The sequence below is a fragment of the Cajanus cajan genome, chromosome 9 (assembly GCF_000230855.2).
Source record: "Cajanus cajan strain Asha chromosome 9, NIPB_CcT2T_4, whole genome shotgun sequence".
Classification (NCBI taxonomy): domain Eukaryota; kingdom Viridiplantae; phylum Streptophyta; class Magnoliopsida; order Fabales; family Fabaceae; genus Cajanus; species Cajanus cajan.
In genome coordinates, this window is record NC_138525.1 from 6012705 (window position 1) to 6039986 (window position 27282).

Consider the following 27282-nt stretch of genomic DNA (forward strand, 5'->3'; position numbering starts at 1 on the left):
ATGTAAAATAGAACATTTAACTATAAACATCATATTAAAATCAACTATTTAAATTACTTATTCAATTACGTCAATCTTTTAAAAATCTCACATAAGCTTTAATTAAAAAGAAAAATAAAACACATAGAACTTATAATTAAATATACAATCTAAACCGTTCAACTATAATTAACTATTATCATTTCTCATAATAATAATAATTATAACTTTCAATTTTCATAATTACAAAGAAATATCTTTTAATAAGATATTTTAAGTAAGGAAAACATTTTATCATAATAATTAATATTTTTTTGAGAAAAATTATTAATTTTTTTAAAAACAAATATATTACCTTAAACGGTGAATAATGTAAATAGGAAAAAATATTTTAGAAATGTTAAAAAAAATTAACTAAATTGGTTTTATTATTAATTAAAAACATCAAATAAAATTAATTATGACACATTATTTTTTTTAAGTTAAAAAATTTGACATGAGGATTCTTTTTATACCTAGAGATTGCCGGCCTCTACTTGACTCTTTTCTCTCTCTTCTCAGTGATGCCTCAAACTGTGTTATAGATTCCCTTCAGAACCAGCTTTTTCCCTTTGGTAAGGATAGATTCCCTCACTTGAGTTCACCATATTCACCCTTTACTTCTTCTGCTTTTCCCACCCTCTCATGGATTCTACATACATTTTCAAGTCAATTTCAAGTCTGTGCTGATCATGGACTTGATGAACCTGCTGAAAATTTGGATTCTTTGTGGAGACCTGCTAATCAAAATCAATAATTTTTCATAAAAAAGAATTCTTTTTTGTCTTTATTTCTGGCCCTTGGGGAGCAGAACTGTTGCTATTTATGTGTATGCACAAGTGGGTATCACAGAAAATGATGTTTTTCTTTGTCATTTCCGTGCATAATTATTTGCTGAAGCTTAGAACTCTTCACATGTGTGAATGTGTCTACTTCTTCTAACATTTTGACACAGAGGGTCCTTTCCTTGTTGGGAGGTTTGGATTTTGGGGGAAAGAAAAACATGAAACAGTTGGACTGAGTTTAGTTTATCTTCTTCCCCTGCTCTTGGTAACTGTGTTCCTGCATATTTATAGGCATATCATTTTCTCCTCAAATTTCCTCTTATCTTTTGGAGGGCAGAGAATAACATATATGAAATGAAACTGTTTTCTTTGTTTTTGAATGATATACATAATGCCATGATCTATATGTATCCGTTAATGATTAACCTGTCTATTGTGTGAACAAATATGAAATGATGCCTTGTAAGTGAAAGTTTGTGCGCATAATCACTGTTGCAGAAGCTCACAGCATCGACAAGTTTGTTAGCTGTTAGCCTGTTACAATCAATGGCATACAGAAAAAGGCGTTTAGATCAACTCAAGAATCCATTCAGTTCTCACCGTAAGCCTTTCCTCTTTGTTTTTGTCACTTGATCACTATGCATGACAAATAAAAGAAGAGCAATGAAAAGAATAAATACCAAACAGTTATTACATCATGCCTTGAAGCTTGTTCAAGGTAAAAAGAGATTTTAATTTACAGGACAAACTTGAAACTTGATTGACCAATTATTTTCTAACATTAATATTCATGGTTTTAAATTCATAATCTTTGTCCAGCAAAAGACATGTCCCTCAAGCTGCATCACCTGCATTTTCCCTCAATATTTACTATTCTCAACAACAATTTATTTGCCATTTCACAATCTTTAGAAAATATTCTCTTTAACCTATTGAGTTCTTTAAAAATTTTCTTTGTATACAGCCTTTGAAGCAGTTGCCTTTGGCTCATGGCAAGCTGTGGAGTTCATAAAAGTTGAGGGAGGAACACTGTCCATGCATTTTGTAGATAATTATCATATGGCTATGGAGAAAGGACCCGTGTCAGACATTCGGATAAGGTCAAGGAAGGCTACTTTATCAGATTGCTCCCGATTTTTACGTCCTGGAATTGACGTATGTGTACTATCAGCTCCTCAACAATCTGATGATTCAGATGCAATTAATGTGGACCCTGTAAGTGTTCTTTTTAAACTACATTTTATAATTTTGTCTTTTTAATCTGAGGTTCTAGAATTCCGTAAATCATGACATTTTTGACAGAGTCTGCAAGTCATCTTTTGTTAGAGTCAGCCTTACGATAACCTCACATGGTCGATGCAATGCTAATAATTCAAGTCTTGAAGTTTCTTTATGAGATGGAGTGAGCATGATGCATGCATAAACTGATGTATTTATGTAATAGATACGCTCTAATTCCTTTATACACTGCCATTTAAATACAAACAGTATAAGATTGTTAACTGTTGTAATAATTACCTTAAAAAGTATGTGAATGAGAATTTCTGTGTAAAAACTTTATACTAATGTTGCATGCCTATAAAACTATTTTTTCAATATTTATTTGTTGAAATTACATGTTGGAGCCTCGGAGAGATTTTTTTGATTTCAAGATCTCCTTTATGAGATGATAATAAAATAGAGCACATTTACATGGTAATTGTTATATAGTTTCTACTTTAATTTGTATGCATATATTACTATTGTTTTAGTTTGATCAAGACCTCTGCTTTAATTTGAAAGTTCTAGTTGCTAGAATTTCAACTATGATTTACAATTTCTTTCCTTTTTAAACTATAGGTTTGGGCTGATGCTAAAATAAGTTCTGTACAAAGAAAACCTCATGACTCTGAGTGCTCTTGTCAGTTTTATGTGAACTTCTATGTTCATCAAGGTTCACTTGGTGCAGAGCTAAGAAGTCTAAGCAAGGAGATTAAAGTTGTTGGAATCAATCAAATATCCATCCTACAAAAACTTGAACACATTCCTTGTGAAGGTCAGCACCACAGGTGGGATTCATCTGAGGACTGCTCTATAATATCACATACTAAATTGCTTCTGGGAAAAGTGTTATGTGATCTTTCATGGTTAGTTGTTACTTCAGTTATAAGGAAGGTTTCATTCTGTGTGAGATCTCTTGAAGACAAGCTTGTGTATCAAATTTTGGGAAGAGATTCTGTTAGCACTTCATTGGACAATGCATCTCACATTGCTGTTGTGAGTTTCAAAACAGAGAATGGCCTGTTAGTGCCTATTGTTTCTGAATTAGCTACACCAAAAACCAAAAGGATTGATCTTGTTCAGGAATCCAATGAAGATAAAGTATCACCATCTTATAATGTTGAGGGATTAAGGCGTTCCAAGCGCCGGAATGTGCAGCCTGAGCGCTACCTTGGTTGCAACAATGTATCCGAGATTGATGTTGGTTCTTTTAGAAACAGACCACCAGTTAAGATAGACACTTGGAAGGATGATGATGATGATGATGAACTGCATATACCATTAGCATGCCTGTTTGGTTTGCAGCAAAACTGTCTAGAAGAGAATACTGATCATCATCAAAGGGTAAGGAAGGTGAGTGCTTGCCGGGAGCTTGTGGTGTACAGTAGAAAGAGGCCTAAAATCCGGAAGGTAAAGTCAGGAGATGATGCTCAAAGTGAACATCAAAATCATCTTGCAATTATTCCTCTTCCTGATCAAGATGATCCAGTAGCCATTGAGCATGGTGATCTAAACGAGAAGGTTACTAGAAGTTATGGTCATGAATCCTCTGAAATTTCTTCCAAATATTATCATCTAACTTGTAGTGGTACCCCTAAATCAAAGAGTAATGATATTAAATTGTTAACTCTTGAGCCTCATAATCATACAACAAAGCCAGAGGATGCAGAGAAGACTGATGATTTGTCATTGAGATATAATAATTATAGTTATGGCGCCCCTAAGTCACAGAGGAAGAATTTGTGTGGTCTGGATGATATGGTGGATCTTGGAAACAAATGGGAAGGGATCAATTCCAATAAAGGAGCTTATGGGAAAAAACCTCGTATAACATATTTAAGAAGTAAGAATCATGAAGAAGAAAGAAGATACCATTATAAAGACAGAACCTTAAATGCAGCTGCCTACAAGGATTTGATAAATTCTTACTTAAAGAATATTAATACAAAACCATCCAATGAAGAACCATCTATTGCTGACCAGTGGAAGCAAAGCAACACAACTAGCAACACTGACCAAAAGATTGAAGAAGAGATACTGGATGAAGAGGATGCGGAAGAAGTATCTGAAATGGATATGTTGTGGAGAGAACTGGAAGTGTCATTGGCATCAAGTTATCTAGAAGACACAGAGGTGTGTGATCATTTGACCTTTGCTTTTCCCTAATTGTTTGTTTTGTTTTGTTTTTCCTAATGTTAATTCTGTTCAACTATTTAATCAGGATTTAAATACTGTTGTTCTCAATGAGACTACAGAAAAGCCGAATGAAGGTTGTCCACATGATTTCAGATTGAATGAAGAAATTGGAATTTACTGCTATAGATGCGGCCTTGTGAGCACTGAGATCAAATATATTACACCACCCTTTGTAAGTGAAGTTTAACTTAGATGTAGATTTGTATGCAATTTTCGCTGTATTCTGCTTTCTTTACCTTGCATATGGACGGATTCAATATATATTAATATGGAGGTCTAATGCATGAGGCTCCTATCATTATGTTGCTGTTACAAGGCTATTACCTCACCATCGCATCAACTCCCCATATTTATGTATAATGATGCATTAGGAAGATATTTTTTCTGTTTGCAAAATCTGTCATAGAATTAGTACAAAGAAGTGTGGTTTAAGAAGGAGCTTGCATGTTATTCCAAAATCTGTAAATTAGTTCCTGATGTTAACCTCATTCTCCTGTTTTGGTTGTATAATGTGTCTATTTCCCCTGTCTGTATCTGATAACCTTTTTGTTATTGGTAGATTCAACATTCAGTGTGTCACCAAGAGGAGAAACAAAGTGCTGAAGAAGATTCAAGGACTAAGGCTGATGAAGAGGATGACTATGATCTTTTCCCAAATCTTGTTTCTCCTGAGGAACCTATGTCTGAAGAAAATGACAACGTTTGGTCATTAATTCCTGAACTTAGAGAAAAGTTGCATGCCCACCAAAAGAAAGCTTTTGAGTTTCTTTGGCAAAACATTGCAGGGTCCATGGATCCAGGACTTATGGAAGCATCATCCAAAAGAAGAGGTGGCTGTGTGATATCTCATTCTCCTGGAGCTGGAAAAACTTTTCTCATCATTGCTTTTCTTGTTAGCTACTTGAAGTTATTCCCAGGGAAGAGGCCTCTAGTCCTTGCTCCAAAAACAACACTCTATACTTGGTACAAAGAATTTATCAAGTGGAATATTCCTATACCAGTGTATCTGATTCATGGTCGTAGAACCTACAGGGTATTCAAGCAGAAATCAATGGCTGTTATTCCTGGAGTTCCCAAGCCCACTGATGATGTCAAACATGTTTTGGATTGTCTCGAGAAGATACAAAAATGGCATTCACATCCGAGTGTTCTCATCATGGGTTATACTTCATTTTTAACATTGATGCGAGAGGATTCAAAGTTTGCTCACAGAAAATACATGGCTAAGGTATTGAGGGAAAGCCCTGGGATCATGGTGTTGGATGAAGGGCACAATCCAAGAAGCACTAAATCTAGGTTGAGAAAAGTTCTGATGAAAGTACAAACTGATTTGAGAATACTTCTTTCTGGTACATTGTTTCAGAACAATTTTTGTGAATACTTCAACACTTTGTGCTTGGCAAGACCAAAGTTTATTAATGAAGTACTGAAAGCACTAGACCTTAAATACAGGAGGAAAGGGAAAGTAGCAAAGAAAGCACGTCATTTATTGGAGTCACGAGCTAGAAAATTCTTCTTAGACAAAATTGCCAAGAAAATTGACTCAAATAATGGTAGGGAGAGGCAACAGGGTCTAAAAATGTTGAGGAATGTGACAAATGGTTTCATAGATGTTTATGAAGGTGGTAGTTCTGATGGTCTACCTGGCTTGCAAATTTATACATTGCTCATGAATTCAACTGATACACAGCATGAGATTTTGCAGAAGCTGCACAAAAAAATGGCCAAGTGCAATGGATACCCTTTAGAGTTAGAACTGTTGATAACTCTTGGTTCAATACATCCTTGGTTGGTCAAAACAGCTGTATGTGCTGAGAAGTTTTTCTCTCAGGAGCAATTGATGGAGCTAGAGAAATGCAAATTTGATCTAAAAATGGGGTCCAAAGTAAGATTTGTTTTGAGCCTTATCTACCGTGTTGTCAAGAAGGAGAAGGTTCTCATATTCTGCCACAATATTGCACCTGTGAGGTTATTTATGGAATATTTTGAGAAGTACTTTGGATGGCAAAAGGGTAGGGAAGTGTTGGTGCTAACCGGGGAACTAGAACTCTTTGAAAGAGGGAGAGTAATGGATAAGTTTGAGGAGCCTGGTGGGGTGTCAAAGATACTCCTTGCTTCAATCACAGCTTGTGCTGAAGGCATTAGTTTAACTGCTGCTTCTCGTGTGATCATGTTGGACTCAGAATGGAACCCTTCAAAAACAAAGCAAGCTATTGCACGAGCCTTTCGTCCTGGTCAGCAGAAAGTGGTTTATGTGTATCAGCTCTTGGTGACAGGTTCATTGGAGGAGGATAAGTACCGAAGAACCACTTGGAAAGAGTGGGTGTCAAGCATGATCTTTAGTGAGGCATTTGTGGAGGACCCTTCCCAGTGGCAAGCTGAGAAGATTGAAGATGATATACTGAGGGAGATGGTTGCTGAGGACAAGTCTAAATCATTTCATATGATCATGAAGAATGAAAAAGCTTCTTCTACCAACAAATAAAAGGTATGATACTGAATACACTTTTTCCTATAAAAATGAAACATCATCATCTATCCTATATTTCCCGAGAGTGCAATATGTGCATTAAATTTCTTTCATATTGTTGGAAATATTTTGTGAAAAATATAGAAAAATTGGAGACAACTTGAAATTAAAATTGAAGATGAAAAATTATCATTAAAATTCATAAAAGAAGATGCTTATGTATAGACTTACTATCAATTTAAAATTCCTAATAAATCTCATCTACTAACAAGTCTACTTGGTGAGATTATATTGAATAACTGAAAATAAAATATAAAATATAAAATTGTATCAATGACAAATAACCTATCTAAAATTTATTCAAAATTCAAAAATTAAGTAAAGGAAAATCTCATAAATCTAGCACATATGTTGTCTGCAAGTTCAAGATTGCTTATTTGGGCATATATGTTAACATTCAAATTTAGGATGAAACATGCTTCATGTTGGACCAGCTTTTTTAATTTTACACAAGGTTCTTCGGCTTCAGCATATGGAACGTTGTTAAAATGTTCATCCTCAACAACCGGAGACAGCTAATCATAATCCACACCTATATGATTAATTATAATATGATATATCAGTGTTTAACTAAGCTTTTAAATATGCACTGCTCATTATTCTGAAGCCACTTAAAATATTCACTTTAAATGGTAGTCTCACAATTTGTCCTTAGACTAATAATTGTCTAAATTAGAGTCTTTTTCTGGGAGACTTCCCTGCTGCCACCGAATATATGCAAGCATATTGTGAACTGTGAAACCACATTTATTTTTTTTCATAGATATAGTTCACACGGTATCCAAAAATTGATAATCAAGAATTAATTTACACTCGTGGGATTGGGATATAACTTTTGTTGATCAAACATTATTTTAACATTACATTGATCTTTAGAGTATCACCGCACTTGTCCAAGGACAAACTTTATAATCACTGGGCCAAGAAACTTAGTTAAACCACATAGTTGATGCTATACATACACACTTCTGCATACAGATTCTAACTATTCCCATCAGAATCGCTGCACATCTCTCTTCTGATTTTGCCACCTCACTGATGTGAGACAAACAAACTACATGCAACATGCATTCTCTGAAACCATATGATTGTTAGGAGGAGGATGCATCTGTGTCTCGTAGTATAGATTGTTTCACACTTGCTCCATATTTTGATGCTGTTGTTCTCTTATATATTGATCATACCATTAAAAAAATCTAATGCAATTTCCTTCAGTCTCACAAATAACAAAGGCATCACCAAATCTCGGAACAAAAGTGATTTTCCAAAAAGGTGAGAAGTCCTTTCCCATGTCACTTTTACAACTTATTGCTTTTGTATAAAAATCGTAAGTGACCTTAATAAAAAAAATGGGGATTATCTAGCAAATGTCTTGCTTATATCAATGATAGCTTAAATGTGTATCAAATTGTAGATCTGCTAAGAGGACTTTCTTTTTATATAGGTAAATATATTTGAAAACTTAAAAAGAAGGAATTTAGATGAAGACACTAAAGAACAAAAGAATTTACCCAAAAAAAAAGAACAAAAGAAATATGAAGTTAATAAGACAATAACCTGACTGCTAGTTGGATCTGATTTCACTAGAATAATTTCGGATTGTTATCATTCTAATAGCACCCTTTGCTCATATCAAACATCTCGCTAAAATTGCTGCTTAACATAAACATGTTAAAGTGAATTGCATTATTGGTTCCTTGAAACACTATTGCCATGTAATATTAATGCAAATATATGCTTCTTGGATTTATTTTATTTTTTAATGAGAAAGTGTGTAAAATGAGAAGGTAAAAATGTATAATTGGAAATGAGTTCAAGAGGTATTTTAATTCAAATAACTAGTGAATGTACCCTATTTTTCTCATTTTTCACGCATACCTTTTTTTAAAAAAACAAAAATAACTTCAGAAGAATCAAATTGTTATGCTTATTGGTTGAAACTTTTTTTTCACACTTTCCTGACTCTGCACAGGGATAAATTATTAGGTGAAGCTTAACGTGGGAAGCAGCAAGAGCATCAATAAAGGCCCAAACCCACATCTTAACAAGTTTCTTTATGAAATGCCCAATAAGCTTTTTTCTTTTTCAAAAATTATTTATTTGGGCAAATTATCAATTTGGTATATTGGAGGTTTGTGTTAGGTTAGGGGATAGGTAGTGGTGGAGGATCGAAATTCCAACATCATGATTAAGTCAGTCCAAAAAAGATGGGACTGATGCCAATTGAGTTACATAGGTGTTGCCAAATGTTCAAAAATTAGTATAAAAAAATTTGTTCAAAAAATTTAATCTCTTCCAGCTTTGATGAAGGTGAGATTTAATTCCATCATTGCTTAATTTAACTAGCATAGCTGCAGACTGCTACTTCATCGCTAATCAATTCAGCTTAGTCATATACATGTTTGAAAGTCTTCAACCGTTCACATTTTTTTTCACGGTTTAACTACCTTCACCTGTTTATAATGGTCAATTTCTATCCTCTCATGACTCCTTTTTGGATAAACTTATCCATGTATGTGTATAAGAAAAGAAAAGAATAAAGTAAACTAAATTAATTTTTTGCATAAGATAAATTTATACACTTCAACTTTTAGAAAAGTGGGATAAGATTTAAAAAAAAAAAAAAAAATTCATAAATTAATTTTAACTAATAAAAAATTTTAATTTATTTTACCTTATTACTTTTGCATCCCTTCTATTTCTACCTATTGTCATGGTTTAACTTCATTTATTTGTTCATAATGGTTAATTTTTAATCCATTATTCTTAAAATGTGGTTTTTGGTGTAACATATGTGATTCTATAAAATTAGTTTATAAGATAATGATTATTTTTTATTTATATATTATTAATATTTTAGTATTTTAGTTTCTGGATAGCACATGTTAAATATTTATTATATAGTTAAAATTTATAATACATTATTAAGTATATGTATAAATAAATATTATATTTGAATATATAAATTATATTAAAAATATGTATAAATAGATATTTTTAAGCATATAAATTATATTTAGATTTATATAAATAATTTATATTATAATACAAGATTATTTTAATTATTGATAATTTATTTTAAAAATAATAAAGTTTAATTCATAAGTAAATATGATGAATAAAAAATGATATCGGGTAAGATAATTATTTGTGTTTAATATATTGAAGCGAATATTTTGATCATAATGCTAGTTTGTGATACTTTCAAAACATCTCAAGGATAAAGTTTATAGGACTAAACATTAGTTGGTGGTCCGATAGATTCAATAATAATTATTTGGGTAGACTGTGATACCATTGTAGAATATGAGTTTGAACCTGACTTAATCTTACAAAATCGACATTTAAAATGATGATTACTTTTATTTATATATTATATTTTGACTCTAATAATAATTGATGTAAGATCTCTAATAATAAATTTCATTTCAATAAACTTATTCATATACACTTATTATAAGAACAAAAAATTATTCATGAATTAAAATAAACTTATACACGTCAATTTTTTAAGAAATGAAATGATAATTTTTATCAAAATTAACTATATAAGTAAATTTAACTAATAACAAAAATTTAATTTTTTTAATTTTTTTTATCTTTGATACAACATCGTAATCAATTACCACAAAATATTCTATTGTAATTAAAACCATGTTTTGTGAACAACAAAATGGTACTTCTTTTGATATTTATTATAAAATAATTTTAATTGAATTATATAAATGAATATAAGTAATTATGTTAGTTGATCTTATTGGTTTATAAAATAAAATCATGATGTATCAATGTTACCCTCTCCTTTTAGTTTTCATACTGCTAATATCTTTCTTTCTTTAATTTTCACATGCACTTAGAAATGTAAAACTGATGCACGGCAACATTATAAACATGTATAGCTTTCTCAACAATGTCGAAAGAGTTGAGTCAAACCACAAAAGAGTTGAGTCAAACCACATTTTTTCTTCAACCACTTTGTCCCCTTTTATACTTTTAGAAATCTTAACATTAAATTTAGTCAACATTAATTTTAGTATTATGAAAAATGTTTTTCATAATAGTGAAATTAGTATTCTAGAAACATTTTCTAGAATTTTGTTTTTTTTACATATTTTTGAAAAGTATTTTCCTTAGTTTTCTAGAATTGTGTTGTCTTATATAATTTTGAAAAATTCTTTTCAGAATAGCAAATTTAGTGCTCTAAAAAGTACTTTTTGAAAATATGTAAAAAACACAATTTTAAAAAAATGTTTTCTAGAATACTAATTACACTATTCTTAAAAATACTTTCTGGAACATTAAATTTATTATTTAGGAAAATATTTTTTAGAACACTAAATTTAATATTAAGGTTTCTTGAAATGTGAAAAGAAAGGTGTTTAGAGAAAAAACGTGTGTCTAGCCCGTCAATTTTGACATGTGAGGAAGTTGCAGGTAACTACAACGTCGTTGAACACCAGTTTTACAACTCAAGTACATGTGAAAACTGTAAGAAGGGAGGGAGAAAGAGAGTAATGTAACAATCAAAAGAATTAAAATTACATACTAAAATACGTGACGAGTAGAGGAAAGACAAGAGATGCATGTGAAAATTAAATGAAAGAGGGATCATTATATTTTAAGTTATTTTTTCCTATACATACATACATATACATACATATACATATATATATATATATATATATATATATATATATATATATATATATATATATATATATATATATATATATATATATATATTCAACATTGTTTCCATGATAATCTTAGGTTAAATGATATTTATGTTTTTCACTATTTAATTGTTGAATTGTAATAGATATAAATACCTGTCAGATTGTTAGAAAAACTAATAAATAATAAATTTGATTTATATATAATAATTTTTTTAGTGAATTAATTATATAACTTAATATTTAATATATTTTTATCTGATAAATATAATTATCAAGCACTAAAGTAAATATCTAATTTTTATAATAGAATCTATTTAATAATCCGTTTGTAGAAGAAAATTAGAAATAATATGTACTAAAATGTATATATTTTATACCAAATTAATTTAAATTAAAATACTTCATCGTTCAATAAATAAGTATGACAAAATATTTTTTTATTTGTCAATACAATTCAAATTCATAAAAATTCATCGAATAAATTTTAGAAAAAAAAATATGTTTTTAATTTATACAAATGAAAATTATAATTATTTAAATAAATAGTTTCTTAGTGAAAATTTTAATTTAAAAAAATTAATGTAAAGCATAAATACTCAAATTTTTAGTTCGATTATTTTCTTATTGACATTTCAATTATACTTTTAGGCTAATTATCTTGATATGATACCAATCTTATTCCCCTATAGTATTTATCTTCTATTTGATGTGAATCATTGAAGTAATAATTTAAATCGTGTGTTACACTAATTTTTTTAAGCTTATTATTATTTATTTTTTTTGCATTTAGTGTAAAACTTGTGACATATATTTTACAATTTGAAGAAAATTGATATATATATATATATATATATATATATCATAATATATAATTTTAAATTATATATTTGAATGAATTATTTATATTTTATATTATTTTTGTTATTTTTTTAAGTTAATTAAGGTTTAAATTTTATATAATTTAATTAAACATCAAATAAGTTTTCCTCAATATTATTTCAACGTAGCGAGGAGATTAGTCGCTGCTATCAGCAGTGGATACTCTAGGGATGAACCAAAAAAAAATTTATAATTTTCATACTCTAGTAAAGGTGAGAAAACATGATAACAAATTATATTTATTTTTATGAAAAATTTACTGGAAATTGAAATTGAAATTTTTGAATGCTCGTAGTAAAATATAGTTATTATTGGTTGTTTATTTATTTATGTGGTTAGTGTTGGTTTTTTATTTTATTTATTATATTGTTAATTAAATAAATGGGTAGAGAATAAATATGATCAATAACCAAACCAAATTATGAAGAATCATGTATTGATATGTGTTATTTGAACTTGTATGTATACTCCAAACTTTGGAAGTTATTATGAATTTGACATGTGTTATTTGAGCCTATGATTTAAATCATAAAAGTATTTATATGATGTTGATTATTTATTTCTTTACATAGTTATTTTCGATTGTTTATTCCATTTATTATATTGTTAATAATGAAATTAGGTAGAAAATAAATGAGGATTATACTTGAATCAATAAATTATAAATCATCATATATTTGAGACGACTCGTGTATCCTAAACCTTGAAAGTTATAATGAAATTGACACATGTTATTTAAACATAATTAAATTCATAAATATATTTATAATGATTTTTTCATATGATTAGTGTTGAATGATGAAAAGAGATATAAAATACATATGGTTTGTAATTTGTAACATTGCATATTTTTGTTAATAACTGTTGATTTTATTTAAATCTCTATTATGGTGATTTGTTGCTTACTATTGAGGAACTTTGGAAATTTAGAAATTGCTTAATGGTGTGTTTGGATAAGGAATTTTATAAATTCAGGGAATTTTAAATTCTTGGTATTTGAATTACTTTAATTTCAATTTCTATCATTCTTAAAATATTTTGTTTGGATAAGTCAATTCAAATTTCTTAAATTTTAAATTATTGGGTTGGATATGATAATTTAATTCCACCATGGTAAAATTGATTTTAAAAATATACTTATATGTTGAGATTTTTAAATTAAATTTTATAAAAATAAATATTAGCTAATTTTTAAATATTTAATAAGTTTAACAATTAATATTAGATAATATTTAATAATTTTAAAAATATTTTTGAATATTCAATAATTAAAAATATGAAGAGATAAGAGATAAGATAAAATATATAAATGAAATAAGAAGGAAAAAAATATGAGAAATTTTAAATTCTCACTTTTTTTGGAAAATTTGAAATTTTACTATTTCAAAAAATTTCACAAATGCTTGAATGTCAAATTCTTTATAAATTCTCCATCCAAATAAGATATTTTACCTCAAAGAATTTGAAATTCTTCAAATAAATGAATTACTCCATTTAAATTTTCCATCCAAACACACTATAAGAGTTTTAGTTTTTAGGGATTTTGTTGGGTAAAAATCCAATTTCATTAGTAGGGGGAAGTATATAAGGTTTTCTCTAAGATTTGAGCTTATAAGCTCATTCTTAAGAAATCTTAGAGAGATAATTTAGATAGAGAAGCTCTGGAGTCACTGAGATTTCTCTTCTTCTATTGGCTTGCAAGAGCTTGTATAACACTTTCCTTAATATTTGTGTTTGTTGTTTGTGTAACGACCCGCCATGGCTGTTACACTACGAACAACACTACACACTACTGAAATATATATACTAAAATAGTATAATAAAATATTTACAATTCAAGTTGCTAATCAAGCAACCAATGACAACCAATTATACACAACAAAATATGCTACTATAAGGTAGTCTACAAAAAAATTCCATCTCCAGGCACCAATTGCAGTCCAAACCACATGGAAACATGCAAGGGTAAGCTAGAGACAATAAACAACTCATAATAATTTAATATGCAACATAACAACTATATAATCATCTTCGCATTCGACACACGAGACAAACAACATATATATTATACTTCTTAACATCATTTCAACTTACAACATAACAACACTATCATCATCCTCAACAAAGTCAACATACAACACGATCATAGCTTAACAACACAACAACAAATATACAACTCATATCAACAACAAATCAACTCATTAACAACTTATGCGTCGTCACGCATTTCAATTCAGAGATCTCCAACAACTAAGGTTGAGTAGTCTAGGTGGCATAAACCCTACCGAATCCAACGCTTGACCTATCTCAACCAGGTCAGGTATAGAACAACGTTAGGAACTCCAAAGAGAACCAGGTATAGACAACAATATGCGATTTCTCAGGTGTGCCACTTAGACTCGGAGGTCCAGTACTACTGTCAGGACAGAAGGGTTTGAGTATGAGCCTACCACGACCTTGGCTAGCATCACCAATCCACATATGGAGTTAGCCCACCCACTGTCCTCCAAGTACTACGCACCCTTCAGTACCTAGTCAAAGACTACATCTCTAACTAGATACCTTACTCAAATTAGTCATTCAATCATGACATTGATCGACTCTTTCCATGTCGCCCACAAGTACTAACGGATTCAACTTTAAAACAACTTTCAACTTATCACCTTAGTACTATGTATCTCAACATAGGACATATATCTTCACCATATGTCCCCAACTTTCCAACTTTACAACAAGAAACATATGGCCGCTTGTAATTGGTATAGCTCGGCCTGGCCCCTATACCGTGGTCGCTTTATACACGTGTGCCTCGACCTTGCCCACACACAGGATCAACTAAGTCCTAGAGAAGAACAACACAACGTCCACTCCAAGGGACAACTTCCCAAGGAGGGTTTTCAAAAAATTGGGCTCTCAGAGCACCACAACTATCTCAATCCGCACAATGGGATGAAACTTCGAAAAAATCTCCTCTAGTCCTAGTGATCAACAACTTATCATCACAACTTAATAAACTTACAACTTAAACAACATGGTATATCAGCACAACAACTCATCAACGTTATTTAACAACACAACATCTCATTTCAACTTTAAATAGTACAATCAACTCAATCATCATAAAATAATATCTTTTCAACACATGGCACAACATACAACTTTATAGCAACATACAACTCTTTTCTAACAACTTAACAATATTATCATCATGCACTTCACAACATATACATGTCCACACATAACATATAGCAACTTTATCAACTTAATTTCAACTAGCTTTAACAATATCATAGATCAACACAACTTGTAAACAACTTCACAACTTAACTACAACATGCATCTCTAACAACATCATTAATAAACATTTAATCATATATTAGCAACACACAATATTTTCATCACATAACACAACTCATACTAATCAACCTAAGTACCCAAAGGAGTTCCCAACTCACATACAACCAACAACTTTACCATCTAGCTTTCCTTACCTAAAGATTGGCTCAGAATAGCCAAGAAGCAAAATTCCCTTTCCGAAGCTCAACCCGGAACTTCAATCCACCCAAAGCAAGCTTCTTAGTCCAGAGTCCTTATGTGAGACCCCCTTATTATTTCCTTCTCCCCCGAGGCCCATTCTCATTTCCTTCTTCCTTACATTGCTAACCCTCTCCTCTCGCTCACTTCTCGCTGTACTTCTCTGAGGCTGACTTTGTGCTCTCTTGCTAGTGCTCCATTCAAATTCAAGGTACCGACTAGGTGATTCTCTTCTGGATCCGGACCGTGCGGAGCTTCTCATTTTTCTTCTTCTTCTTCGTTTTCCTTCTCGAAGCTCGAATCTTCAAGCTAAGGTAAGGGAAGCTAGTTTCTTTTGCAGATTAATTGCTGAAAATGAGTTCTAGTAGCTCATTGTTGTTTGAACGTTGGATGATTTGAGCTGAGGTTGATGAAAATGGATTTTTCCGGGGTTTCGGGGTTTGAGTGAAAATTTGGGGATTTTCCTTGTTTGATGTTGCATGTTGAAAAATCTGGTACTTTTGGGTTGTTTGATGAAAATGTGATGTTTTGGACCGTTTGCATGTGGATTTTTGGTTGATTCTTGCAGGTTTTGTGAAATTTTCGAATCTGGGGGCAGTTGCAGTTTGAATTTGCGCCGAGCGCAGTTCTTCGCGCCGGGCGCAATTTAAAGCCGCGTCTCTGTTGAGTTTTGCGCCGGGCGTGATATTAGCGCGCCAAGGCGTGAGTATTTTGATTTTGAGGTCTTCATGAAAGTTGTAGCCTTGGATGTTAGCTTTCCAATGGCGTTGGAATCACTCAAAAAGGAGTTGTAGAACTCTAAATGTGGCTGTTTTAGTGAAGAGGGGTCGAGCTGTCAGCTTTGGTTATAGCTGTTGCAGTTTTCATCATTTTTAACAAGGTGGATGAAGGAATTTGGACTTGGTGTCTTAATGAGAGTTGTAGGAAATTTGATTATCTTTCATATGAGATAAGGATGAGCATGGTAGGAGTAGTATAACTCCCGATACGTTGTTTGTTGTGATGGTTGCCATTTCACATTTAGTGATTTAGTTAAGTTGAAAGTTGTTTTAGGTGCTTAGGTGTACTTTTGTTGTTTGGGTGAGTAATTGGACAAGATAGATGAGTTGTAAATAAGGTGGTTGGGTCGTATTAGGTGTTGATCATGTTGTTTTAAGCTGTTAGTGATGAATGATTATTGAGCTGAATGATGATGTTGATGTGCTGCGCTGAGCGCGGCCCTTGTCGCGCTGGGCGTGAGACTCCTTGGGAGTCTCTGCCTTGTGGGCGCTGGGCGCAATTGGTATTGCGCCAGGCGTGAGTGAGCCTTGGGCTCTCTGGCTGGGTCCCGCCGGGCGCGGGCATGCTTGCGCTGGGCGCACTGGCCCCCTGGTGCTCTCTGGTTGCACTGCGCTGGGCGCAACCACGAGTGTGCCGGGCGCGGGGATGTGACTTCACTAATGGATGTTAGAGGTTGTTTATGTTGAGTTTAAGGAGAAGTTGTTGATTATGATGTGATGACTAGCTGAAATTGCTGTTTGATGATGTTGAGCTGTGTTAGGTGTATGTTGCTATAAGATGCTTAGATGTACTGTAAGACGATAGGTTGTGCTGATTAATGTTGCCAATGCTGTGTGATGAAAAGTTGTGTTGTGCGGTATGTTGTTAATGATGTAACGCTGGGTTGTGCTATGTGATGCTAATGCTAAACTTTATTATTTGAGTCGAGCTGAATTATAGGCTGATCATTGTTGAATTTTACTGTGATTGCTGAGCTGAGATGAAATTGATAAATAAGTTGTGTTGACTAGATGTAAATGTTGAAAGATGATGTTAAGCTGTAATAGATGTGTCTTGCTATGCTGAGCTGGGCTGTTATTGATGATTTTAAATGCTAATTTATAATATGGCTGGACTCTAGAATGATGAGCTGAGTTGTGAGTAGTAAGTTGTGTTGAATACTACTTGGCTGTGCTGTATGCTGATTTTGCTGTGCTGTGCTGTGAGTTGTTTTGCTGTGCTGTTTATTGCTGAGCTGTATGTTGTGTTTAGCCACTAGTGTGGTGCTGTTATAGCCGCTATGTCGGTGCTGTTAGCCACTATCGTGGTGCAATAATAACCGCTAGCTGGTGCTGATGTGTGCCTAGTTGAGAGGCCATTATAGCCACTTGAGGTGGTGCTGATGTTGCCGCTAAGCGGTGCTGTTATAACCACTTGAGGTGGTGCTGATGTTGCCGCTAGGCGGTGCTGTTATAACCACTTGAGGTGGTGCTGTTGTTGCTGTTCTACAGTGTTGATGTAGCCACATCGTGGTGCTGGTATTGATGCGTGATATAAGTTGTGCAGATGAGCTGATACTCATAATGATGAAATTTAATTACATTGCTATGTATCTATTTGTATGCTGATTTTTAATTACACTAGCTTACCCTTTCACTGTTTTTCCATGGTGTTTGGACTGCGATGATCATACTGTGTATGGGAGCAGAACAGGAATAGGTGGGCGTCTAGTGGTGAGTCTCCGGCGGACCTTGAAGCTGTTTTGCTTGTGTGGATATTTTGCTGGTAGCTACTTGGGATAGTAGCATTTGGTTGTAATTTTCTTTGGTACACTTTAACCCTAGTCAGACTAGAACTTTGTATATTTATATATTCTAGATCCTATATTTATATACTTGTTCTATCTGTCTGGAGTTTCTAGTGTGCGATGCCGTGTGTAGTGACTAGCCGGGTCGTTACACCTTATCTCTAAAACTTCTCTCTAAAAACCTCCTCTTCTCCTCAACCACCCAACTCTATTTATAGAAGTTCAGGAGTGGCCAAAACGGCCTGATTCGAATCCGGAAAGGCCCGATCTGCACCCCTTCATCATGTGTAAAAATCACATGCAGAACAGCCTGTTCTGAAATCAGAATGACCCGTTCTGGGACTCATCCAGAACGGTCCGTTCTCCATCCATAACGGCCCGTACTCCATCCAGAACGGCCCGTTCTAGGGTTTGGAACGCCCCGTTCCAGTTTTGGAACGACCCGTTCTAGGCTACTGAATCACCCATACTGGGTTTTTGGGCCTTCTGAAACAACTTGCTACATTACAGTTTGGTGGTTCAAGGTTGTGGAAGATAGAATTGGAGTTGTGCAGAACTTTATGGAGAGAGAGCTCAAAGCTTACTTCCTTCTTCTTTCTCCTTTATTTTCTTAAATCTCAAAGGTAAGGGAAACTATAACTTTATCTTTATTGATTTCACGTTATCCATATTGATTTTCACTCCAATTATTGATTGAATAGCATATTTTGGTGGTTGTGTGGTTGTTGAATTGAGGTTTGGGTTTTTGGCTCTTGAGATTTTAGGTGCCTTTGAAAATATTTGTAGAATCAAGCTAGTTAATGATTGCATGTTGATAATGTGAATGTATTCAAGTTGTTTATAATGCTTATGAATGTTTTACTATATTGCATGCTTGAATTCTTTTGAGTTTTAGATAGATTGGACTAATTTATGATTCTTCTAAATGTAATTTCACAATTGTGTTAAAGGTAATTATATAACATCAAGCATGATATAGGTTAGACACTCTTTACCTCATTGACATTAGACGCAAAATTGGTAGCATTAAGTTATTACATAAATATTTTAGATTGATTTTTCAATTATATGTTCATATTAATTCTTTTGATATATGATAACAATCCTAAGGCTCCTAATATACTTTTTTTTATTAGTGAGAGTTACAATAACAATACTATAATTCAAACTTAAGATTCTATACATATTATTATAACATTTTACTACTAGGTTGATCCTAGATTGATCATAGTGGTATGCTCTTGATATATTTATCTCTAATTTAATTAGAAATTCAATGTGAATCATAGAATTATAATCTAAGTTATATTTTTATATTATACATATTTTTTTAAGAAACTTATTATATTTTGCATTTAGTATAACACAAGTGGCATATATATTTCAATTTGAAGAAAAGTAATATATATCATATTAATATATTTTTAGATTATATATTTAAATGAATAGTTATAAATTATATTATTTTTATTATTGTCTAAGTTAATTAAAATATAAATTTGATTAAATATTAAATAAGTCTTGTTCAATATATTTTGCACGTAAGTCCGCTCGCTCGTCCATCCACATGCACACATGTCAAATTTAAAATGCAGTTATAGTAAGAATTTAGATAAAAAATAATTAAACATGATCTATTACCGAATCAAACATTTATAAATCATATATTATAAGAAACGTTATTCAAACTTTTATAAGACAAGTATATTCTAACTTTAAAAAGTAATATGGATTCGATAGATGTTATTCGAATAAATAATTTGATTATTAAATATATATAATAATTTTAGTTAACTTAAAGAAAAATATAGTTCAATTCAATCAATGTAATGATTATTATTACGTTTTTAAAGTAATATTATATTGAATTAAATTAGAATAATTTAAAATATGACCTGAACTCACTTTAAAAATATGTCACATTTAACTTTTAGAATCCAATCTTGTGTCGGTTAACTCAAGTTTACCTTAAACATTTATATAATTGAGATTTGGTTATAGTAAAAGGACTTAAATATTTACAAAATAATGAAATCCAGTTAAATCCGTGTTAGAGTATTTTTGATGGGGGTTGCTTATAAGCAATTCCTGTGCCACCCTGTGCTACATCATTGTCAAATCAGTTCTGACCCACTTTATGAGGTTGCTTAAATTTTAGCAAAGTTGCTTCTATAAGTAACTCTGCTAAAATTTAAGCAATCCATAAAGTAAGTCAGAGCTGATGTGACAGTGATGTAGCAGAGAAATTGCTTATAAGCAACCTCCATTGCAGATACTCTTTAGATATTTATAAGAAGCGGGGTTATATTTTAAATAAACCTGTTACTTTTTTTTTAATATATATATATATAAAAGATGTTTTGATGTGTTTTCTAGAAATTTTATTATTATCTAATGGTATAAAGTAACTTGTATTTAGTTGACATCTCATTTAATATTCATTTTTTTTTGGTAAATATTTAATATGTCATTTAATATTATTAATGTGTTAATATTATAATTAAATTTTTATAATTTTCTAATTACTCTTTTAACCTTTATCTTTACTTTTCTATATTCAAATTTTTTTTTTCAATGCGAATAAAATTAAATAATTTTTTCACAACTAATTATTTTGAATAACTGCTGTTATTTTATTTTTTTATTTTTTTTATTTTTTTATTTTTAAATACTAATCAAAATACAATTTTCTAAAATTATTTTAATTTCTTGTATTTTTATTAAAAAAATAGAATAAATATACTAATATCTATACTTGATACTTGAACATATATGAGTTTATATATTTTTTATTTTTTATAGAAATTTTAGTTTTATAATTTTTATTATATTTATTTTATAATATTATTTTATACTATTTTAGATTATTAATATGTTATGTTTTAGTAATTTTTTTTTGTTTTTAAAACTTATAAATAATATCATAATACATATTTAAAATTTCATAAATACATTTAAAATATTGATTAAAGTGTTCGTTAGCATTTATAATATTAAAATTATATATTAGTATTTTCATTAAAAATAATAATTTAACAACAACGAAGACAACAATACTAATAAAATAAAAATATTACCAAACTCTTAATAAAAATGAAAAAATTACTACAGTTCTAATTTAATGGTAAAACATCTAAAAAAAATAACAGCAAGACAATATTGTAAAGTAAAATAAATAATAAGAATTTCACACATTATAGTAATTTGTTTCTAGAATTATAAAATAATATTATAAAAATAAAATTTCAAAATATTACATAAAATATGTTAGATATTTTAAATTGATAATTAAAATTTAAAATAAAATATTTAAATTAATATGTTTTAAATTTAAAAATATAAAATAAATTATTCAAATCAAAATACATCAAAATTTATTATACAAGTATGAAAATTAATTTTAAACTAAATTTAAATAATCCGAATTCAAATTATCCACGATAAAAAAATATTAATATCTTTTAAGAACAATAAATTAATATTATAATAAATATTTAAAATATCTTTAAAATGATAATAAAATATTGATTAATTTTTTTAAGAAAATAATAACATATTATAATTTTGCAATTAATTTAAAGTAAAAATATAACGTTAATAATAAATATAAACATTATTAGGTAAAAATAATTTTATAAATAAAATATTATTATATTTTATTTATAAAATATATTATTATAATAGTAATATATTAATAATTAAAATAATATTATATATATATTATAAAATAAACATAATAAAAAATTCATATATATTAATAAATTATCATCATATATATTAATATATATAGAGAATATCCCTTTTGATAACCACATTCATCTCCATATTTTATAAATTTTTATATCTTTTTATTTAAAAAAAATTAAAAAAATAAATTTTTTTATCAAATTTGAGACTTTAAAATTAATAGACTAATTATAGCTCTAATTAGACCACTATATTTTTATTATTTAATTTTAATTTTATTTATTAGAGACACGAAATATTTTGACCTATCAATAAAAATAAAGATAATTAAGAAATTTTATAAATTTCAAAAAAATACTAGTATATATATATATTATTTAGTTATAATACATGAAATTGAAATAAGTTTAGAAATTTTTTTATATTTTGATTAATATCTTGAGTTTTAAAAAAATAACTGTTTAAAAAGATTTAGTTGTGACTATTTATATAATTCAAATAAAAAATCAATAGTAGATCAATATTATAAATTAAAAATAGAAAATATTACTGTAATTATCATATTTTAATAATTTAAAATAGTATAAAGTAAGTTATAAAAAGATAGTAGAAAGTAATATTATAAAAAAAAGATAATAAAAAAATAAAAAAAATATTTATTCAATGTTAATATATATATATATATATATATATTCAATGTTAAAATTTTAAAAAAGTTGTTGTAAAATAATTATTTGAATTTAAAAAGAATAAAAAACATTTGAATAAAAAAGAAAAATAAAGATAAAATTAAAAGAGTTATTATTAAAATTTTAATTATATTATTAATAAATAAATAATATTTAATAACATATTAAATGACGTATCAATTTTATATATATATATATATGAATAATTATAGGGTGGACACAAAATATGTTACCTAAAATATAGGAATAGCCTTTAAATAAAAGATCTTGTTTAAAAGAGAATTATGAAGAAAAATAAATACACTTTTGCAATATGATATAGTTAATATTGTATTAATTTGCTGATCACGCCAACTAGGTTCTTTACGTCAAAAGTAACCGCGAGAAGAATATCATCCGATTTTAAAATCATTTGCAATAAAAAATTATATATACACACCACTTGAACAATATCGCTATCAACTTGTTCATATGCCGGAGTTTCTAGACTGTTCTTTCAAACACGATCTATTTCCAAAGATATTCCAAGATTCATGCACGACTTTTTATTTTATTTTTATTTTATATATGTATATATAAATAATTCATATAATATTTTAAAATAATAATTAAAAATTAATCTATATTTATAAAATATATTTTTTATTGATGAAATATTATTTCAATACCAATAATAATTGAATTTGAGTATATCAAATCGATTTTCATATCTTAAAAGGAGATTAAAAAATTTGATTACGAAGAACTTTTGATTTATATACAAAGGAAAAGTGAAGCAAAAGAAAAGAAAGAAAAAAAAAAAGGAAAAATAGGAAAGAAACAAGGAAAAGGACACACTAGTAACGTCTAGGGTCAATCAAATTGAACAAGGAAGATCAAAATGGCAATTAAAAAAAACAGTATTTGTTATTTAAAAAAGAATAGTTATAAGTTTGAGTGAGACGGTGAGGGCAAAGCGAAGTTTGGTGGATTAAGAAAGAATATTTTATAGCAAGTTAACAAAAAATAATAGTAGATAGAGTGGCAAAGTTGGAGTTTGGGATAAAGAAATGGGATAATTGAGAAAACCTGGTTTAAAGGACAGTTGCAAGTTGAGGATCCACTTGCACGCCCTGCGTAAGCTTCCTGCCTCCTTAAAAACAGAGACACCAACTTTAATTAAAACAACAATAAAACTTATTATTAATGTTGTTTTAATTAGAAAATAACATTAAAAGTATATATAATATTACAGAAATATTAACTAAAAGAAAAAGATTAGGAGTATATCTTTTTAATATATATTTATTAAAAATAATAGATTTTTGTTTAATTATATATACTTGTTATTCAAAAAGACTATAGTGATTTATAGAGAATGATAAGAAATTCTCCACTTAACCCAAGACTAGTCTCTCATCTTCCACAGCCTCCACATATATATGCTTGCTTGCTTATTCACACAAACAATATTTGAACACAAACCACTTTAACATAACATCACAAAACTAATATCTTTGTTTGGGTGGAGAGGAGAGAAATCTAGGGAAACACATTTGTATCGTTAGTTCGTTACTTATTATTATTGTTCTTGAGATTCTCATTGTATCAACTAAAAATGACTTGTCCTCTTCAACTCCACCGGTTCAACCCCGCATCCGCCGCCGCCAGCTGTCCCAAGCCGGCCCCGCCGCCAGCGCGCTGTTTCGCGGCCAAACCCACGACGGTCCCGGAGGCCGTGGCGCGGCAGCACGCGCAGGCGGTGGGGCCGAACCAGTGCTGCTCGGCCGTGATCCAATCGATCGCGGCGCCGGCTTCCGCCGTGTGGGCGGTGGTGCGGCGGTTCGACAGGCCGCAGGGGTACAAGCAGTTCGTGAAGAGCTGCCACGTGGTGGGCGAGGGCATTCGCGTGGGGGCGGTGCGCGAGGTGCGCGTGGTGTCGGGCCTCCCCGCGGCGTCGAGCACGGAGCGCCTGGAGATCCTGGACGAGGAGCGCCACGTGATGAGCTTCAGCGTGGTCGGCGGCGACCACCGCTTGAGAAACTACCGGTCGGTGACCACGCTCCACGGTGACGGCAACGGAGGGACAGTTGTCATCGAGTCTTACGTGGTTGACGTACCGCCCGGTAACACTAAGGAGGAGACTTGCGTTTTCGTGGACACCATCCTACGCTGCAATTTGCAGTCCCTCGCTCAGATCGCTGAAAACATGGCAACTCAACACTACTGAAACACTTTTTTTGGAAATTGGAAATTGGAAATTGGAAATTGGTGGGTACCCACACCCTAAGGATTTATTTGTTTTTGGAGGACTCAAGGAGGTTCAGACGCCAATGGTTGAAACGAATGTGACATACTGACATATAATATATATGATATATGATATATGATTCATGTTATGTTCATATATATCGTATATTATGTTTCTTCTCTTGTTTTTCCATTCTGCTGTTGAGTCTGATTCAGGACCTCTTGTGCTTCTTTTGCACCCAATTCCTTTGGCCGTTGTTGTATCCATGGTCATTAATTAGTGTTTGGATCATCTTGTTCTGTGAATATTGTAAATCCTTTTTAAGTTGTAGCAGAGATTAATCATTTCTATTTGAATTATGGTCTCGATTGATTTTATAGTTTTATATTTTGTTTATCATTAGCTTAATTACAACTTCTCTTGATTTTCATCCTTTCATTATGGATTCTCTTTTATGTCGATTTTAATTACCAACTGCGATCTGCAATTTTTTTTAATTAGTTTTTTTTTTTACATCTGCACACAATCACGAAATTGTGTTGAATTACAAGTATAAAGTTTTATAAGGGTAAAATTGTGAAATGAGAGTCTTTTGATTGATAAATGTGCAGCACGTAGTTTTGATTTCAAACCGTGGAAGATGTGCAAGTCCATGTATAAAAACCTTAACTATTACACTAAGCAAATATATTTGAATATTAAAATAAGAGCTTGAATATAACAAAATGTCAATACATTATATATTATAGTGGCCTGTTGAATATTTCAGGGTTAATAATTTTTTTTATTTCAGGATTAATAATTTTTACAATTTGAACAAGAAACTATATATAAATCTTCAACTATTAAGGGCCACTTTAGTGAACAAGATACCATAATAAACTAATTATTTGTATAAGCTATCTTTAAAGAACAAGATACCACAATAAACTCATTATTTTTAACTTACATGACAAAGTTAACTCTCATTTTCTTTTTAATTTATTAAAGAAATTTATCCAAACAATATATAAAATAACAAAATATATAATAAACAGAAAATTAGATAGTAAATAATATAACACTTATAATTAATATGACACAGTATATATATATATATATATATATTAGTTTATATTTAAACAATTAAATTGAAAGTCACTTTTTAAATTTACATGATTTTAATGAAATGATATTTTTATTATTTAAACATATTTTACATTGTATTATCTTATTTGTTTTATTATATCATATTTTCACTATTAAATGAGACTAAGACTTTTAAGTTATTACTTATTATATATATAATATTTAAAAATAAATGTAAAATAAAAATTTAAAAACTATATTAATTATTTATTTTTAATATTTTAATAGGGTTAATTATATAATTTAGTTCTTATGTGTCAAATATTCTCAATTTGATCTATATATCCAAAGTTTTATTAAATTATTTTTTTAATGTTATTAGTTTAGTCCCTAACATCAGTGTTTAAAAACTCAGGCTGGCCGGTCAGACTGGTTGAACTGGGAATCGGTGGTACAGCCGGTTCAAATCTTAAGTTGAATCGGTTATGCATTCGATCCGTTTTAAACTGGATTGAACCGGTCAATTTTTCGATTTGATCAGTGAACCAGTAGGTCAAACTGGTTCAACCATAATTTTAAAAAAATAAAATTTAAAGGATCACAAATCACAAAAATAACAATGATAATTGAATTTGTTAATAGAAGAGCAAAGAGTCTTATTAAGCATAAAAATAACTCCTTATTCTAATATATTTGTCTATAATATATGTAACTTAAATAACTTTTATAATATATTATTAATTCTAAATTATATATTTAATAATATAATATTTATGTAGATATTACATATATTATTTTATAATATCAATTGTAAGCACATATTATATATATACATATTATTTATATTTTTAAGTTGTATTAATATACAGTTTATCATGTATTTTTTTATGTATTTTTTTATACAAAATAAAAATAAAGATAATTTTAAATAAGATGAAAATTGAAATTTAAAATAAGATATGAATTTATTAAAATTTATAAGTATAAAATATATTTAACATAAATATTTTTTAAAAATAATTAATAAAAATTAAGTCATGCGGTTCAATTAGTGACCTACCGGTTCAACCTTTGACTCACTGACCCAGTATCCGGTTTGATAATCTGCGTATTGTTTTTATTGATTTGTACAACTTACAAAATGAAGATTCAATTTTATTAGGA

General features: G+C 30.0%; 2 protein-coding genes across 5 annotated transcripts; both read left to right on the forward strand.

Moving 5' to 3' along the window:
- The first annotated feature begins 484 nt into the window (after positions 1-484).
- Positions 485-9268, forward strand: LOC109815044 (SNF2 domain-containing protein CLASSY 2). Of its 4 annotated transcripts, none has more exons than XR_002241113.3 (8): positions 485-593; positions 1302-1404; positions 1768-2018; positions 2643-4196; positions 4285-4431; positions 4819-6747; positions 8005-8061; positions 8762-9268. XR_002241113.3 is itself a non-coding variant. In XM_020379630.3 (7 exons), exons 2-6 carry the CDS (start codon positions 1350-1352, stop codon positions 6742-6744), a joined length of 3933 nt encoding a protein of 1310 aa, XP_020235219.2. In that variant the 5' UTR covers positions 485-593; positions 1302-1349; the 3' UTR covers positions 6745-6747; positions 8762-9268. The 4 variants fall into 4 exon arrangements, 1 of the variants encoding a protein (XP_020235219.2); XR_014429505.1 differs by lacking the exon at positions 485-593 and adding an exon at positions 602-857; XR_014429504.1 differs by lacking the exon at positions 485-593 and adding an exon at positions 869-1068.
- A 14907-nt stretch (positions 9269-24175) lies between these two features.
- On the forward strand, positions 24176-25406 carry PYL5 (Polyketide cyclase/dehydrase and lipid transport superfamily protein). Its single transcript, XM_020352262.3, has one exon. It carries the CDS (start codon positions 24418-24420, stop codon positions 25027-25029), a length of 612 nt encoding a protein of 203 aa, XP_020207851.2. The 5' UTR covers positions 24176-24417; the 3' UTR covers positions 25030-25406.
- The last annotated feature ends 1876 nt before the right edge of the window (positions 25407-27282 follow it).

Excerpts from the sequence above, each read along its gene's own strand:
- LOC109815044 (XM_020379630.3), top strand. The coding sequence starts at position 1,350 with ATGGCATACAGAAAAAGGCGTTTAGATCAACTCAAGAATCCATTCAGT. Across the intron at positions 4,197-4,284 it reads GTTATCTAGAAGACACAGAG|GATTTAAATACTGTTGTTCT; the intron begins GTGTGTGATCAT and ends CTATTTAATCAG. Across the intron at positions 4,432-4,818 it reads AATATATTACACCACCCTTT|ATTCAACATTCAGTGTGTCA; the intron begins GTAAGTGAAGTT and ends TGTTATTGGTAG.
- PYL5 (XM_020352262.3), top strand. The coding sequence starts at position 24,418 with ATGACTTGTCCTCTTCAACTCCACCGGTTCAACCCCGCATCCGCCGCC.